The 16,702-nt window shown below is 33.9% G+C and overlaps 2 protein-coding genes across 4 annotated transcripts; one reads left to right on the top strand and one right to left on the bottom strand.

The window, feature by feature from the left end:
• Positions 1–783: 783 nt before the first annotated feature.
• LOC110701868 (protein FAR1-RELATED SEQUENCE 5-like) lies at positions 784–4,355 on the top strand. The gene is made up of 5 exons (XM_021879477.1): positions 784–898; positions 1,387–1,766; positions 1,886–2,604; positions 2,968–4,129; positions 4,242–4,355. Exons 1-5 carry the CDS (start codon positions 784–786, stop codon positions 4,353–4,355), a joined length of 2,490 nt encoding a protein of 829 aa, XP_021735169.1.
• Positions 4,356–9,187: 4,832 nt separating this feature from the next.
• On the bottom strand, positions 9,188–16,057 carry LOC110702143. 3 transcript variants are annotated; one of them, XR_002507450.1, is made up of 8 exons: positions 15,373–16,057; positions 14,617–14,715; positions 13,268–13,445; positions 12,116–12,213; positions 10,248–10,309; positions 10,028–10,160; positions 9,615–9,712; positions 9,188–9,522 (listed from the first exon to the last, which is right to left on the bottom strand). XR_002507450.1 is itself a non-coding variant. In XM_021879819.1 (7 exons), exons 1-6 carry the CDS (start codon positions 15,841–15,843, stop codon positions 10,043–10,045), a joined length of 1,026 nt encoding a protein of 341 aa, XP_021735511.1. In that variant the 5' UTR covers positions 15,844–16,057; the 3' UTR covers positions 9,188–9,712; positions 10,028–10,042. The 3 variants fall into 3 exon arrangements, 1 of the variants encoding a protein (XP_021735511.1); XR_002507451.1 differs by having other exon boundaries at positions 9,188–9,503; XM_021879819.1 differs by having other exon boundaries at positions 9,188–9,712.
• Between the last annotated feature and the right edge of the window lie 645 nt (positions 16,058–16,702).

Below are 16,702 nucleotides of genomic sequence, written 5' to 3'. Positions count from 1 at the left end.
TATGAAATGTCACGATTTGGTTGCCTTTACTTTCAAGCTTTCCATTTAGATTTATAGGGTTATTTTAACTCTTAAAAATAGATCGGAAATTCTTTCTTTCTGAAAGAAAAATCGTGATAAGAAACCTAAAAATACCAAATCAGAAAACATAGTCTGGGCCTTTCCACTAGTGAAACCAATGGAAACCCCTTCAAAACTCAACTATGGAGACTAGGGTTTAAAAAATCAACAATGGAAACTATGGGTTTAGAAACAAAAAAGGCCGAAGTAGAATTTTGGGTGTTTTGGGGTCTCATCCATATGTATATAGGATTTATAGGCACGTTTATGCTGCTTTTACAGCTATATTTTAGGTATTTTAGTTGCATTTAAATTTACATTTGCATACGCTATCTACCTTGTGCTTTATTACACTATGTTTGTGTAATTCTTAAGATATCAAGTAATTTCATGAAAGTTTGATAGTACACAAGGGTGTACCATGCTCATGGTACACCTGCTGAGTTGGCAGGATTAATTCCATTAATTTCTAATTACGGGAATTTAAAAAAAAAAAAAAAAAAAAAGGAGACAGTTTAACATCACGTGGATTTTGCTAAATTGTTGCCGATTTTATAGCTTTCAGTTTTTGCTAATTTTTGTTAACTGATATTTTCAAAAAAGATTTAGAGAGGGAAAATCATAGAGATTTCAAACTTTTTAGTGAGAGAAAATTACAGAGAGAGAATTACAGAGAAAATTTTGAGGATTAATCATTTGAATTCGTTGTAAAAGAAGTTAATAATGGTTTATCAATCTGAATTTCGCCATGATTCTAATGCTAGATTTGTCGATGATGCAAATGATTATGATATCAACGATGAAGGTGAAGTCGAGGGTATCGTAAACCTCAATGAAGGTGAATTGTTTAATTCATTATATTTTTCATTTGTTAATCATTAATTTTGATTATTAGATTTAGTTATTACTAATAATTTTAATTTTATTATCGAATTACTTTATATTTTTAATTTCACAGTGATTTTCATGAGGTTGAAGATGAAGTTCTTTTATTATTTACATATGTTCTTTTTTATTTGTTATTATATGTAATTTGAAATCAATGTTGATTTTATTTATTAGTGCATGTGCAATTGTTAATTATATAGGTACTTTGTAGTACTCTTTATATACTTTTATTGTAATGGAATGTACTTTCCTGAAAGAGTCGTGTACTTTTGTTGTACTCTGTTTTGTATTTTCTGTAATTAATGTGCCGTTATCAATGTGCATTTAATAAAGAACATTACAAATATATTAAATAACATTTTATACCTTTAAAAGAACATCATGTTATTATGTAAGAACATCAGCTTAATATATATGTATTTTGATATCCTATTTCAGGTTTTACCGAGGCAACTGAATCAGAATTATTTGACAGAAAAGTTAAGTCTGATGAAGAGGCTTATGATTTGTATAATAGTTATGCATTTAAACATGGTTTTGGTATACGTAAAGATAGGTTGAATCGTAGAGATGACAAAGATAGGACACCTAGGCAGCGCTTTTTGGTGTGTTCTTTTGCTGGCTTTAAGCAAGAGAAGAAGCATGGTGAACAATCAAAAGTTTACCAAAAGAGGAATTTCCGCACAGGTTGCAAGGCTCATATACAGTTTGATATTGATAAGGTGTCTGGTTTGTATGTCGTGGTCAATCACACTATGGTTCATAATCATAGTAGGGTTCCTGTTTCAAAGAGACATTTGATTAGGTCTTATAGGAAGGTAATGGTACAATTTTTAAAATTATTTTAAATCATGTTCTTAAATGCGCAATATATGTTCTTTAACAAATACATGATGTTCTTTTTTTTGAAACAATGTGTTTTTTTATATGTACACAGGTTACTAATGAACAAGTTGTGATGATGAGTAGCTTGACTGAGAGTAGTATACCTGTTGCTGATGCAGTGCGTGTTTTAAAACATCAAGCTGGTGGAGAGGCAAATCTTTCATTTCTTTGTAGGGATGTGTATGGTGCTTTATCCCAACATAAGAAAATGATGTTTGACGGTTGTGATGCAAAGCGCTTGCTTAGCTATTTTAAGGAGAGGAAATCTAGTGAGTATGACTTTTTTTATGACTTTGATGTTGATGAAAAAGGTCATTTGCAATCTTTCTTCTTTCGTGATAATAGAATGAAGGTAGATTATGATGCTTTTGGTGATTTATTAGTCCATGATACAACGTACCGTACAAACAAATATGGTATGATTTGTGGACCTTTTGTTGGTATGAATCATCATAACAATAATGTCATGTTTGGTATTGGCTTCTTGATCAATGAAAAATGGGAATCTTTTGAGTGGTTGTTCAATACTTTTTTGAAATCCATGGGTGGCAAACATCCTGTGACAATAATGACTGACCAAGCTCAAGCAATGGCCAAAGCAATTAAGGTTGTCTTCCCAAATTCCAGACATCGACTATGTACGTGGCATATTGGGGAGAATGCAAAGAAAAATATCAAAGGACTTAGAGCAAAGGAAGGTTTTAATGATTTGTTTGATATTGTTTTGAAGTATACCGATACTATTCAAGAATTCGAGCACTATTGGTCAAGGTAACGCTATGAATTAATAATTTTAAAATTATGTTATTTAAATATTTTACTGATTCAATGTTCTTTAAGTTGCTAGACGATGTTCTTTATTTTCATGTTTAATGTTCTTTTGTAATTTATTTGATGTACTTCTCAAGTACACCCAATATGCTGGATTAATATAGAGAGATGTTCTTTTTTATTACATGTGACATTCTTTTTACTTAAAATAATGTTCCTTGTGTTGTTCGTTTAATGTTCTTTTATCATATATTTGATGTTCTTGTGAAGTGAACTTAATGTGCTGGAATTAAGTAGACAGGTGTTCTTTTCTATTATATTTGACATTCTTTTCACTTAGTATGATGTTCTTTTATTTTACAGCATGCAGAAAACGTACAAATGCACAGATAATAAATGGCTGCAAAATCTGTATAATATCAAAGAGATGTGGTGTCCTGCATATTCCAAAGATTATTTTAGTGGCGGTGTTATGTCATCTCAGAGGAGTGAAACTACTAACAAATCAGTTTCCCGTCGACTACATGCCACTCATGGTCTATGTGATTTCTACACTACTTTTATTGAGGTTGTTGATGAGTGGAGGAGTAGAGAAGGTAGTAATGATTATGATAGTATGACTGGAAATCGTCATTTAGTTTGGGCAGATATTGGATTGTTGGAGCATGCAAGGAAGATTTATACTATTCAAATCTATTTACATTTTGAAGACAATTTTGTCAATGGTGTTCCCTGCACGGCAAAGGTAATAGGATTTCAACCTCCACTTTATGAATATCATGTTGGGCATCCAAAAAAGGATTTGATCATGCATACTGTTGCATTTGATGAATCAACAGTTACAGTTGATTGTACTTGCAAATATTTTGGTGAGGTAGGTTTGTTGTGCAAGCACTCACTTCGTGTCTTACACTTAAACAACATTACTTATATCCCGAAGAGATACATTTGCAAGAGATGGACAAAAGCTGTTATGTGCACTAGAGTTGATGACAATGATGTTGCTGAAATGGGTGTCACTCCTTGTAGTATATGGAGATTGTATCATATTCGTACATTTATCACACTTGTAGATCGAGCACGGAATGACTTGAGTGCTCGAGCTGTCATTGAGGAAGCAATTGAAGAATGCACTGCTAGGATTAATCTCTTGATGGGAGAAGATAAAGATGTGCCACCTGAGTCATCAAAAACGAATGAACAAGATGTTACTCAAGAAAAAGGTGATGGCAGTCTATTAGAACCAGCAGTAATATTTGAGGAATTGGCTGAAGAACATGGAGGACTTGAAAAAGAACATGGAGGTTTTGAAAGAGAACATGGAGGCATTGTTAAAGAACACACAGTTCAGGTAGATGTCAAGGATCCTATCAAAAAAAGGAAAAAGGGTCAAAAGAATACTAGGTGGAAAAGCACACAGGAAAAGGTTTCCAACAAGCTCAAAGGTCAAAAGATAAAGTCATGGAGAAAGAAAAGCGCAAAGGGTGTTTCAAAGATGAAACAAAAAGCACAGACTACGATTAAGGTATATATTGTTCTTAATTATGTTATATTACATTCTTTTATGGTTATAACTTGTTCTTTCATTTTATACATATTGTTCTTTTACTTAAATAATTTTTTTTTTTTTTTGGAAGGATTTCCTCCCTGTACCTGATGGAAATGTTCTGGCACATTCCAACGAATTTGGAGGATCTTTGGAGTTTTTTGAGCCTGATGACTATTTTGGAGTGAATATTAGAGAATTATAAATGATATGTACTATTTAGTCTACGTTAACAATTTTTTTTATTTCATATTTGTCCTTATATTTTTTTTAAATTTTTTTTAATAAGATCTTATAAATTAGAACACTCTATTTCAGTTTTTTTTTTTAACAAGACATATTTTGCATATTAATGGTGGTTAATGTGGCCTATAAAAAGACATATTTTGTGTTAGTTTATAAGACATATGATGCAAAATAACTAGAAATAAAATTTCACTGAACAAAAATAACATCAGATGTTTTTAAAAGAACATTATATGTAATCAATAGAACATTATATGTTAATAAAAGAACATTGTTTGTAATCAAAAGAACATTGCATAAAATCAGAAGAACACATGTTGTATAAAGAACATTGTACATGTTCATTCTATTCTTTCTTCCAAATCAATATGCTTCCAAAGTTTATTAGCCCCAACTATACAAAAAATAAACAGTGATAATTGTTCAACATCCACCAAATTTTCAAAAAGACATACTTGTTCAAAAAGACATACTTGTTCAAATTTTCCGACAATTTAATGCCAGAAAGTCTGGACCACATTGCAGCTACATTGTACAGTGTGGCATCCCCATCAATAGGTCTATTATGGAACCTCTCTCCCATCTTAAGAATTTTGGAGAGGTTCACAAAGCCAGAAGCAATTGTTTCTGTTGCTTGGCGTAGCAAATGGGTGTATTCCTACAAAAGAACAAAGTACAGAAAAAAAAAGAACATGTAATTAATAAAAAAGTACATAAGTATAATCATGAAAGAACACTAAAAATTATAACACATGCTGAATTAGAAAATAAAAGAACATGTAAGGAATAAAAAAGAACATAACCATAGTCATTAGAGAACACTGAAAATTAAAAAAAAATACATGCTTAATTAGAAAGCAAAATAACATGTAATTAGTTGGAAAAAAACATAAGTCTAACCATTACAGAACACAAGTTTAACCATTAAAGAACATAATATTTAACCATTAAAGAACATACTTTATATATTTAATTATAAAATGCTTACCTGTAAATTAGAAGGTTCTTGAGGTTGTTGTTGTTGTTCCTCCTGAACTTGTTGTTGCTGCTGTTGTTGTTGTTGATGTTGTTCCTCCTGCTGCTGTTGTTGTTGTTGTTGTTGTTGCTGCTGTTATTGTTGCTGTTGCGGTTGCTGTTGTTGGTCCACTACACCTTCAATAGCTAAAGGCTGGCCACAACCATCTTGGATCTCAATTCTATCCAACAGTGTGCTAAGCCCAAAGCCAAGCTTCCTCTCAATAGCAATTCTTTTTGCTATTTTATCACTATCCCATTCTTTGATTAAAGGAATTTGTCTAGGCATAATGATATTTTTCCTTTGTAGTCGATCAAAGTAACAAACCTGTTAACAAAAAACCCAGTACGATAAACACATATATATCTATATACAAAATATTTAAATAAAAGAATAAATAAAAGTGGAAACTACCATAAGGAATGGTAGTGGACCAGGAAAGTATCTCTTCACATCTCCTTGATAGTAAATAGAACTCTCAATCAAGCTTTGTATTGTGTAAGAACACCAATCAAAACTTGAAATTTGACTTGTGTCAACAGCTGTGTGAATGAATCTAGCCAATTAAATAACAAAATATAAGAAAGAACATCATATATAATACTAAAGAACATGTCAGAATTAACAAAAGAACATATAGTTTTATAAAATAGAACATAACATACAATATATAATAAGTAACAAATATATTATTCTAAAAAACATTACAGTTACATATAAAGAACATGTTATGTATATAAAAGAACATAACAAATAATTAGCTAAAAGAACATTAGTTTAGGGAATAAAGAACATTACTTGAATAAGGGTTGTGTGTTAGCCACAGACTTAATGCAGCAATTCACCACTAGCAATAAAAAACTCCTCTTCCATCTATCATCTGGTGGGTTGTTTGGTTCCAACAAGTCATCAACCAAAGCCGAGAATTTTGGAATTCCACCACCACCATGATAAGCTTTCAATTCTCTCATCACCATCACCATCTCCTCATTCTCATTTGCCGCCTCAACTATCACTTTCCCTCCCATAGGCAAACCATACACCAAATGAACATCAACAGGTTTGATGTCTATTGTCCTATTTCTAGCACATACAATGCACACCTCATTAGCATCCACATTCAGAACCAATGTGGCATTAAAATTAGGGGAGCTCCTAGGCATATCAAGGTGTAGTATACCTCCAAATCCCATATCTCTTATAGCCTGCAGCTTCTCTTCTTGTTGCTCCAATCCCCTTATTAGATTCAGCAAAGGTTGTACAGTGTGCCTTTGGGATGTTGTAAATTCCTCCTTTATTTCTCCTTGTTCACCCACATCCACTTCAGCTACATCAGTTTTTTTCTCTCTAACAACAAGTCCTTTATCCTTATTGTTCTTTCTTGGAATGTCCTTTGACACTTCCACTATTGTACTTTGAGCCTTAGATTGTGAAGCTGATTGAGCAGCACCAGCTTCAGGCTTCTCCTTGACTGGAAAGTAAGGCTCTCCCAATGGAGCCCTCCTCTTTTTCAACATTATTTTTCCTTCCTGTTGAACAGTTTGCCTTTTTTCTTCAGTGGTATGCTCAACAACTTTCTTCCTGTAATATTAAGAACAAAAAAAAAAGAACACATGTTTTAAATATATTTGCTATGTGCATGAAATCATAAAGAACATGTCTTAAAATAAAAAAAACATACAAACCTATTAAAAAGAAAATTATATACATTCTACACACCTTTTTTTAGTAGCAATTTGTTTGAAATGATAGTCTTTCTTCTTCTTTGAACCTTTCTCCTCATGTTGTTGTTCTGCCTTTTCATCCTTCACTTCCAATGGTTGAACATCTAAATTCCTAAAAATATTATACAACAATTAAAAACGCACTCAACTTATGTGTAAAACCAAATAAAAAGGAACACTAAACATACATGACATAGGCATTACAAAAGAACTAATATATCATAGGCATTACAAGACATACATGTAGACTTAGTAGGAGACTTGGGATTCTACTTTGGAATAGACTTAGTAGGAGACTTGGGATTCTAGCGGCAGACATGCCATGATATTGTCTTCCTTGAATGGTTGACTATGAACTTTAGGGTGGAATTTCAAGTTTTGGACAGAAGCTAATCTGATAATTAATAAGTCATCACATGAAATTCTATGACAAAGCATACTTTGATCAGATTACTATAAGTAAACTATGTTAAAATGTAGTCACAGTGTCAAATTATTTTATGCTTTAGGATAGAATTTTTTGTGAACCACTACTTTGGAATATAACTTGAACTTGCAATTGAATTTCAAGGAATTATCTTTGGAAACCATTGAGGGGCCAATACTCCCCTGCACTTGAACCAAACCAGCCACCCACCACTCCCCTACCAGTCCACCACCTCCACCTCTCACCCCAACCCAACTCGAAACCCCACCATACCTACCCAGCCACAATCCCAACCTAAAACCCATAAAACCACCAACACACATAGCATATGCATTAAAAAGAACAATCAATTTATAAAAAATGAATACACATAGATTCAATCTAAAAGAACATATATGCCTACTAAAGAGAATATAATGCTGAATTTTAGGGAACATCAAAAGTGAATTGAACAATACTAATTGTTTTCAAATTAAAAGTACACAACGATTTAACAAAAGAACATAACACCTTCATATAGAGAACATACACTTAAATAATACTTTAAAAATTGACCCTACCATACAGATCTACCATTTTTAATGAAGTTGACAGTACATTGAAGTACTAAAAAATAAAAACATAAAAAAAACAAAACAAGGACATACTATAAATCCATAAAGAGAACTTTTTTAACTCACTTTGAAGCATCATCTTCTTTTGCAATCTCATCTAGAAGCGCGGGATCTACAATTGGACCAATTACAGATGGAGTGTACGGTTTTTTTACCACTACCTTGCAGAAACTGATTTAGAGTAGCATCGTCTTCAACCTCGACCCTTGCGTCTGCGTTTTGAGGTTCATTCGTAGCTCCGATTTCATGCTCACTTCCCTTCTCTTGTTCAATACTATTGTTTCAAAAACCCAAAAAAAAAAATTATAATCAAACAAATTAAACAAATAAGCAGTAGAATCAGCCACTTACAAATCAAGAACTACGAAGATGATAGTTCCTCGCCAAACCCAACAAAAAAGGAAAAAAAAAATTAAAAACAATTGCATGCCACTTACAACTCCTTAGAATCAGCCATTATATCAAAATTCTTTAGTTGATTGCACAAATTTTGAATTTTTAGAGGTTAATTCTTGTGAATTTGATGGGTGAAAAATCTTAGGGTTTTGAAATTTTGAGAATTTTAGAGAGAATATAGAGAGAGAGATTCTAGAGAGAGAAAGATTTTTTGGGAAATTATTTTTACCAAATGATTTTTTACAATTACTGTGGGCAGTAACACATGGGCCGTAACTACCCAAAATTACCTCCTTATTTCACGCGTTCTTTGTTTCCATCGTAATGTTCTTTAAAATCCACATGTTCTTTACATTGTTACTGATGTTCTTTCCGCCTTTTTAACCATGAATTACTATTTTGCGTTTCACTTATTAAGGGATGTCGTTTTGGGGCGTGTGTACGATGCGCATCGTACAACCGTGTGTATAAACCACCCATTATAATTTCATAATCATTTGTCGGCTTTCATAATGTTTAGAGTTAAATCGGACAACAATTAAATGAAAAAAAAAATGGATTGGCGTTATAGATTAGAGTGTTTAGAGAATGAAGACTCCAAGATATACTAACGAGTTGTAAAAGTTAGTTAGAGCAATACATAGTTTCCCGGGCATAAAAAAACAACTCCTTCCGTGTTGATTGTTGAGGGTAGTACTATCTACTACGTAAAACTAATATAACAAGCTCACATTAGTGTGGGGAAATTAACATTAGAAATTGATGAAATACATATAGACCGTAAAAGGCGTAAATCAAAGTCACCTCGTTATAAGAAAAATAAAAAATCAAACTCACTAGAACTAAAGCAGCTAGCCTGCAAATTGATTTATAATTTGATTTCAGCTCCCTTCTAAGGATTAGGTCAGTATTCCAAATTTGCCTGATTTCCCTGCCAGAGAAAGTCAAGACTGTTTCAAACAAATGACCTAGGTTATTACATCCCCTTCATGATTGTAATCAATAATTCCCAGAAACTGTATGCATAACCAAAGAGGGTAACCTGAGTACGAGTGGACAACCACCAGATGCTCTAAGGTTACCTGCTCTTGGCAACAAAAATCCCATCAAATATGTGACTGCAAGCCAGCTACATTTTCCCTGAAAAGTCAAGTCATATCAGGCACATAAAAATATCAGCTCCAAGGTATTGCAATTTAAAGCAACAAGAAGCCCATGACTTCTCATGATGCCACACACTTGCAAAAAAAAAAAAAAAAAAAAAAAAAAACTGTATAAATTGGAGCCTTAGCTTGGAGGGAATATTATTCAAAGAAAAGCTCTTTCAAATGCCACAAAAATTTTCAAGGAACTTGCTCAGCTTCTACAGAAAGCAGATCTTAAGTAGTTTGATAATCGGTTAAAAGACCATCAAATTAGGGAACACAAAAGCTCTTATAACGTAGGAATATACACCTCGATTATATCAGCTTATTCTGAGCTTTCATCATTATCTTCTGAATCAGATCCATCTTCAATCATCTTTTCAAGGGCTTCTATGTCTCCAGAGTGTGAGAGGGTGTCTATCCGTAGCTTGTCTGCATCTTCACTGCAAAATTCAGCAGCCAAAAAATAAGAAAATGGAAAAAAATAAGAACAGATAGAAATAATGATATAATTAGAGCACAAGACTTACTCTGTAACTCCAAAAATTTCCTTCACAATTAAAGAGTTGTCCCTAGCACAGAACTCTGAAAGCTGCATCACAATCAAAGCATAACTACGTGAGAGTGCAAGGGTGGGCATTTGTGCAGGAATAAATCAACTTCCATATAGCCTGTTAGTCCTATCATGACTAAAATAGTACTGATTTTCTGGGGCAAAATCAAGGACATTGAAAAGGTCAGCAAAGTAGCAAACCAGTAGGTTTTCTCATTTGACCATATTGTTACTTTCAATGGTACTCGCCATACGGGCTCTAACAAGCAGTCAAGTAATACAAATTCTCAAAGCTACAACTCTTACGCAAATTGAAGCTACTTAACAGTTTACAGGTCTGATCTTAAGAAAGTTTTCACTATATAGGTACAAGGGCTCTAACGAGCAGTGAGGTAGTACATCAAGACCTCCCAGATCCAGTCAATAGCATGATCATTAACAGGGGTTCATGTGGAAATCTCTCCAGCTTAAGCAGAATATGCAAATTAGGCGGTGAAACCCCAAGTAAACCATTTGCAACACCTTTAATCCCGATTCTAAATAGTAATTGCTACAATGATTGGGAGCAACAAGCATATACTACATTGTACCTCTTGAACAATTGTATATCTTCAACCTTTTTTTTTTAATCTTGTTACCCCTATATGGGGTATCAATAAAAAAAAATTATAAAATAAATCTATCAAGTTGACAAACAATTGAAAATACGAGGATCCAAACTGAGGACAGAGGGATTAATGAAACATATTTGAAGAAGCAAATAAATTAACATCGGATATACTTCAAAGAGAGGGAGAGTTTGTGCGTATGGAAACTGCTAAGAATAAAGTGGAGCATTAAGCGCAAGTTATTCAAAGACAATATGACAATTACATAATAATCTTTTAACAAAATAAAAGGTAATTAAATTAGGATTGTTTCTTAGGCTCTATTTGCCTCAGTTCAAATTTGCTTAAATTTTAATTTTTTTTTTTTTTAATCTTTTTATGTTGAACACCTAGAACTTATTTAAATAAGCTGAGAAGAACAAAACCTTGGGAACCATTTTGACAAAACTATGTGCCCTAGATTTATAGGCATTGGATTCAAGGCTTATTCTTCTTTTCCATTTCCTTAAATCTAGTGCTTTGGGAATCTGATTTGAGAAGAAATGGATTTTTTGGCTGAATCCTACAAATCATACAAGTTATCACTGTTTACAAGAATGAGTGAAGTTCTAAGTCAAACTGTCCTCTGAATACTCATCATATATCAGAAGGCCTAATCTTTCCCCATTATCATTGGGCATTTTTCAAGTATCTGGTATTCTGGCTGGTTTGAATAGATAACAGTTTCAGAGATTCAACAACCTGCAATTTCAGCCATGCTCTTCATAGCTACAGTATCTAAAGCACTCAGAAAATATCTTCAGAATCAGAACAGTTACAGGGGATAGAGAAACCTCTTCTTATTCTTCTTCTTCTGCTTGAACGCCTTAATCCCATAAGTGGGGTCGGCTACATGAACAACCATAAGGAAATCCAAGGAGGTCTCCCATCCTAGTACTACTCAATCATTGTGGTTCATGTCAAGCAGGATGTGACAAAATTTTACATTGGCTAACACTAGCCTACCGTAACCCTCCTCTATCCAGGGACTGGCAGCGGGAAACCCATTGGCGGGATAGAGCAACCAATCTATATAATTGAAAATGTGTCCTCCGTAACAGATTTTTCTAACAACCTTTTCCTTTCCTTGGGGGTGGATGGGGGATTTCGCAATCATCCATGCAAAAGCTGAACCAGAAATAAAATCTAAAAATTGATGGAACAAATAAGCTTATAGATTCAACGCAAAGAAGCTTACCTCAGATAAATAGAAAACCTTTCCGAAAAGAGCCTGCACAGCAAGCTTTCTCTTGAAACCCCTTTCAGTATAACCTGAAGCATCCATGACAACAGGACCTAAAGAAATGGAAATAATATCAGAGATATATGGATAATCAGTTTGAAAGATCCATAGAGAGGCAGTTTTTTGGATGCATTGACCATAAAGGACCAATGTTCCAACTTCCAAGTGACACAAAAGGGACAACATACATGCATAATGCTTGCTTTAATTGCTTTACATCTAATTGTATGTAGGGGAATGGAAGTTTCATTAAAAACAGAAATACACAATTAATGGAAAAATCATAGAATCACAATCCAATATCTAACCACAATATGACAAGATGCAAAGGTAGATTAAATACAACTCTATGTCCATGTTTTACACCATTTAGTTCCTGTCCGATAACCAGTTAACCACACTAATTCCATACATGTGTCCCAACAAGTGCAACTTTTGGACTGAGTAGTTGCATATCCTCTCTCACATACAACTTACAATGCCCTCCCGAAAATCCCAACTAGAGTCTCTCAGTTAATCAAGATGTTTGTTTATGCTCATTGTCCTCAACCCCTCTAGAATCAAGATGGAATTGCATTCTCACACCATGAGATGTTAATAATACCTAATCACATTTCACATACGTGAGGAGTCAGTGGTCACATACACTTGAATAGTTTTACATCTCTCATACTCATTGGTAGCAACTCTACCTTTTATGAGGGTCACAACTCACAACCCACAAACCGTGGCAAGTATCACACACACATATACATAGCACAACCAAGAGATATGTTGCCTGATAATGAAAAAAATGTCATCAACCATCATGATACATATGTTGTTGTGTTTTATACTCTTAAAACAAGAGCACAAATGGACAGCATCATGTACTCAGAAATTCCATATAAGTATGAAGTAACCAAGAAGAAGCCAAGACTTACATCCACAACAATATAGAGCAACTAGCAGCTTGAAAGTTATTGATTTTAAGTAGGAGACCGATTTATGAATATAAAACATGGTAAATCCGCACAAATCTAGTCAATCTGACAACAATCTAAGATTACAAGGAGATGAGGGAAACTTAGATAAAACCAGGTATTTACTTTTTTAAACAGGAAATACCTTTGTCCTTCACAATACGTCTTGATACATCATTTAGAATTTCAGCAACTTGGGAGTCACTCAACATTGAGGCTTTCCTTAGTTGAATCAGGTCTGCAACCGTGTCTCCATTGAATGGTTTATCATTGAATGCATAACGAAGGTACTTCCGCAGAACATCCTCCATGCTAAAACCTGTCTGAAAAATATCAAATTTTACAATAGCATGAAAAACTTGAGCATGCAAAACAGCAAAAGCACATTAGAGTTTCTGAAAATCATGTTTGAGAGGTTGACAGCAACATGTGTATCTTCAACTATTATACATAGGAAATAAAAAAATAAAAATAAAAAGAGCGTTCCCACAAAGTTTATTCAGCTAATCATTATCACAATGCAGCATATCATTATATAAGATATCCTCCATCCACAATAATTTTTTTCTTTCAACCTTGCCTTCAAAATTGACAATGCAAGTAATAGATCCCTCTCAATGCATCCACAAGGAAAGAATATCCCAGACAAAGTAAGGTACCACAAATAAAGTAGAAGACTAGTTGTTGGAGAGGCAAGCTCCAAAGAGACAAGAAGCAAACAACACTAGTGACACGTGTCACTATAATTGCATGGTGTAACCTTTTTTTCCCATCCCCTTCCTGTCTTCTAGATTAGGAATTAATGCCTTTTTTTATGGTGGTTTAGCTTTACAAAGAATGGGAGTATATTTGTTCAAGCATCTAGAATCCACCCCCTTTTAAACGGATACTACTGCATTTCCTATAACAACCTGTCGATGAATAGCACCTGCAAAAATGCAAAATCACAGACCACTTCTACGGGATTTCAGATTTCAAATGACACTTATTTGTGTTTGGGGGGGGGGGGGGGTTGGGTGGAATTCTATATTGCATAGGGCATATCTTGCAACCAAAGCTTCCCAAAAGCATAACTTTGATAAAAAAAAAATCACGAACTGAGGGCCCAATTTTTTTGACACAGCACATGGCTGCCATAATAATTGAGACGGGCCTGATTGACACAACAATAACAGGCTTATAATAAAAGATATTACTGTAAATAATATTAAAAGACTATCTTAGATGATAAGCCTCTAATTGAAGAACGGATAATATAAGCATATCAAATTACATTGAATAAAAGAAGAAAGAAAATCTCCGACAGTAATATTTTTACACTTAAAAGCTCGTAAATTGGTTAATCTTTTGGGCACATATGTCATTGCCATTGAACGCAGTAATTATTTTATACAAAATGTTCTAATGCATAATTTCTAAAAAATTTGAACAAGGCAAGTGTCTGTTTCTTTCTCTTTTCCCTGCTGAACAATTACTTAGAAGCATGCATCTCACCTTTTTCACAATATCCTCCAACGCAGAATACTGAACTGCATCTCTGCCTTTCTCAAAGAGTTCATCAATTGACTTATTCAGTGTGGCATTTTTCCTTACCTGCAGTTTAAATCCAACAATCACTCTTTGCAAAATGTCCAAATAAGCCAAAAGCCAGTACATACAGAGAAAGATGGGCACCATATCAATCATAATTTCCATCACATTTTAACTTTCATAATCCTACCACTTGAGTTTCATTAAGAAATAGCAAGCATCCTTCACATAAACCTTGCAACCCTATTCGGCACAAAGCTATGGGAAACACAAACAACTAAATTACTTGTATTGCGTTGGGGTGGCAGCAAGGAATCAAAATTTGCATTCAGTACACCACCAAAACAGAACTTCATCAAAATGGGTTTATAACTAGTGCACTTTCAGTGCTAATGCTTTTTGGGGTTCTCTAATACAGAAGATGAGACGAGCTTAAAGTCTAATTGATGCCATTTGACTATGAGTATTAAAAAAAAAATAACCTAAACAAATGTCAAACTCTTTGAGTCTCCAGCTTGTACAAAATTAGGGCTTGTATAACCCCATATCACTCCATTAGAGCTAAACAAGTTAAAATTAACTTACATAATCATAATAAAAAAAAAAAAAATGAAAGCACACCCAATTCAAAACACAAAACATTGAAAACATAGGAAAGCAATCAATCAATAGAAACCCAGATAAAAATAAAACCTAAATAAAATGCAGGAATTCAAGTACCAATTTACGGCGTTTTTCTCTTGGAGAAGTGAATTTGTTAAGAGCCTTAAGAAAGCTAGTAACAAAAGTAATCCCCAAAACAGCTAAAGGAACAGCAAGAAACCAAGGGAAAGAGGTCTGGCCAACTCGTGGACCAGGGATAGCTTGAGATACAGAACCAGTAAATTCGACCAAATCCAAAGCCTTTTCTTGTATCCATGGAAGATCTTCTTCAACTTCAATTTCTTCATCTTGTTCAATTTCTTGTTTCTGGGTTTTGTCATTGTCTGTTTTGGGTGTGGAGGTTGATTTGCCGAATGCTTTGGATTGTAACGAAATGGGTCGACGTTGGGATTTGTGAGGAGAGAGAAAGGAAGCGGGAAAGAGGAGAGGAGCAGCGCCCTTCCCCTTTGAGGATATCAGAATGCTTTTTCTGGGTTTCGAATTGAATGATGATACACAGAATGTTGTTGTGCTTACCATTTTCGCCATTGTCAGAGTTGGATTAACAACTTTGAAAGGTGACTGTTATGTAATGCGATAACGGCTACCAAATTCGACAATGTTGAGACTTGAGAGCGAGGGATACCTTGATGGTTAGAAGTTTAGAACTCCACTCTCAATTCCAGGAGATAAAAAAAATCGATTAATGTTGATGAAATTGTTTTAATATCGTGGCTTGCTCTTGCGCATAAATGTTACAACAATACGGACTACACTTCTTTCTTAGTAACACAAGGCAAGAGAAATGACAAGTTGACCTGTGTAAAAGATCAAATTTGTAACGCAACAAGTCGCTTTGTAATTGAAGCAAACAACAATTAAAATAGTGATGGGAAATTGGAGAGTGCAAGAGGCAAAAGGTTAAATTTGAGGGAGCCCCAATTAATCTCTGAGATTAACATTTCAAGTTAATTTCCCTTCACAATTTCTCGCATTGATTTCTATGTCACTTTATTATTTCACTTTTATTATTTTGAAAATAAACATAAAACAATATATTGTGAGAAGAGATATATTTTCAAGTTTATCACAGAGATAAACTTGAATTTTCCCGTTAAATTTTATTCTTGTAATAAAAACTCCAAAAAAAAAATGCAATTAGTGATTTTTTGTGATCCTAACATCTTTTTCATTTATAATTGTTGTGATTATAAAATTTGTTCAGAGCTATACATATTTTGAAGAAAATGACACTCAATTGTAAATTATAACAAGTTTTTACTTTATGGCTGCCCTAGAAGATTATTTTACCTTCCAACTCCGTACCCCGATTTAAAGGGTGGAATTACTTCAAGAACTACGCAGATCTTTATGGGACATGGAAGGTATATGTGTTTAGGGTTGCTGT

The sequence above is a fragment of the Chenopodium quinoa genome, unplaced genomic scaffold, assembly GCF_001683475.1.
Source record: "Chenopodium quinoa cultivar QQ74 unplaced genomic scaffold, ASM168347v1, whole genome shotgun sequence".
In the NCBI taxonomy this organism is placed as follows: domain Eukaryota; kingdom Viridiplantae; phylum Streptophyta; class Magnoliopsida; order Caryophyllales; family Amaranthaceae; genus Chenopodium; species Chenopodium quinoa.
This window is presented reverse-complemented; position numbering and strand designations above follow the sequence as displayed.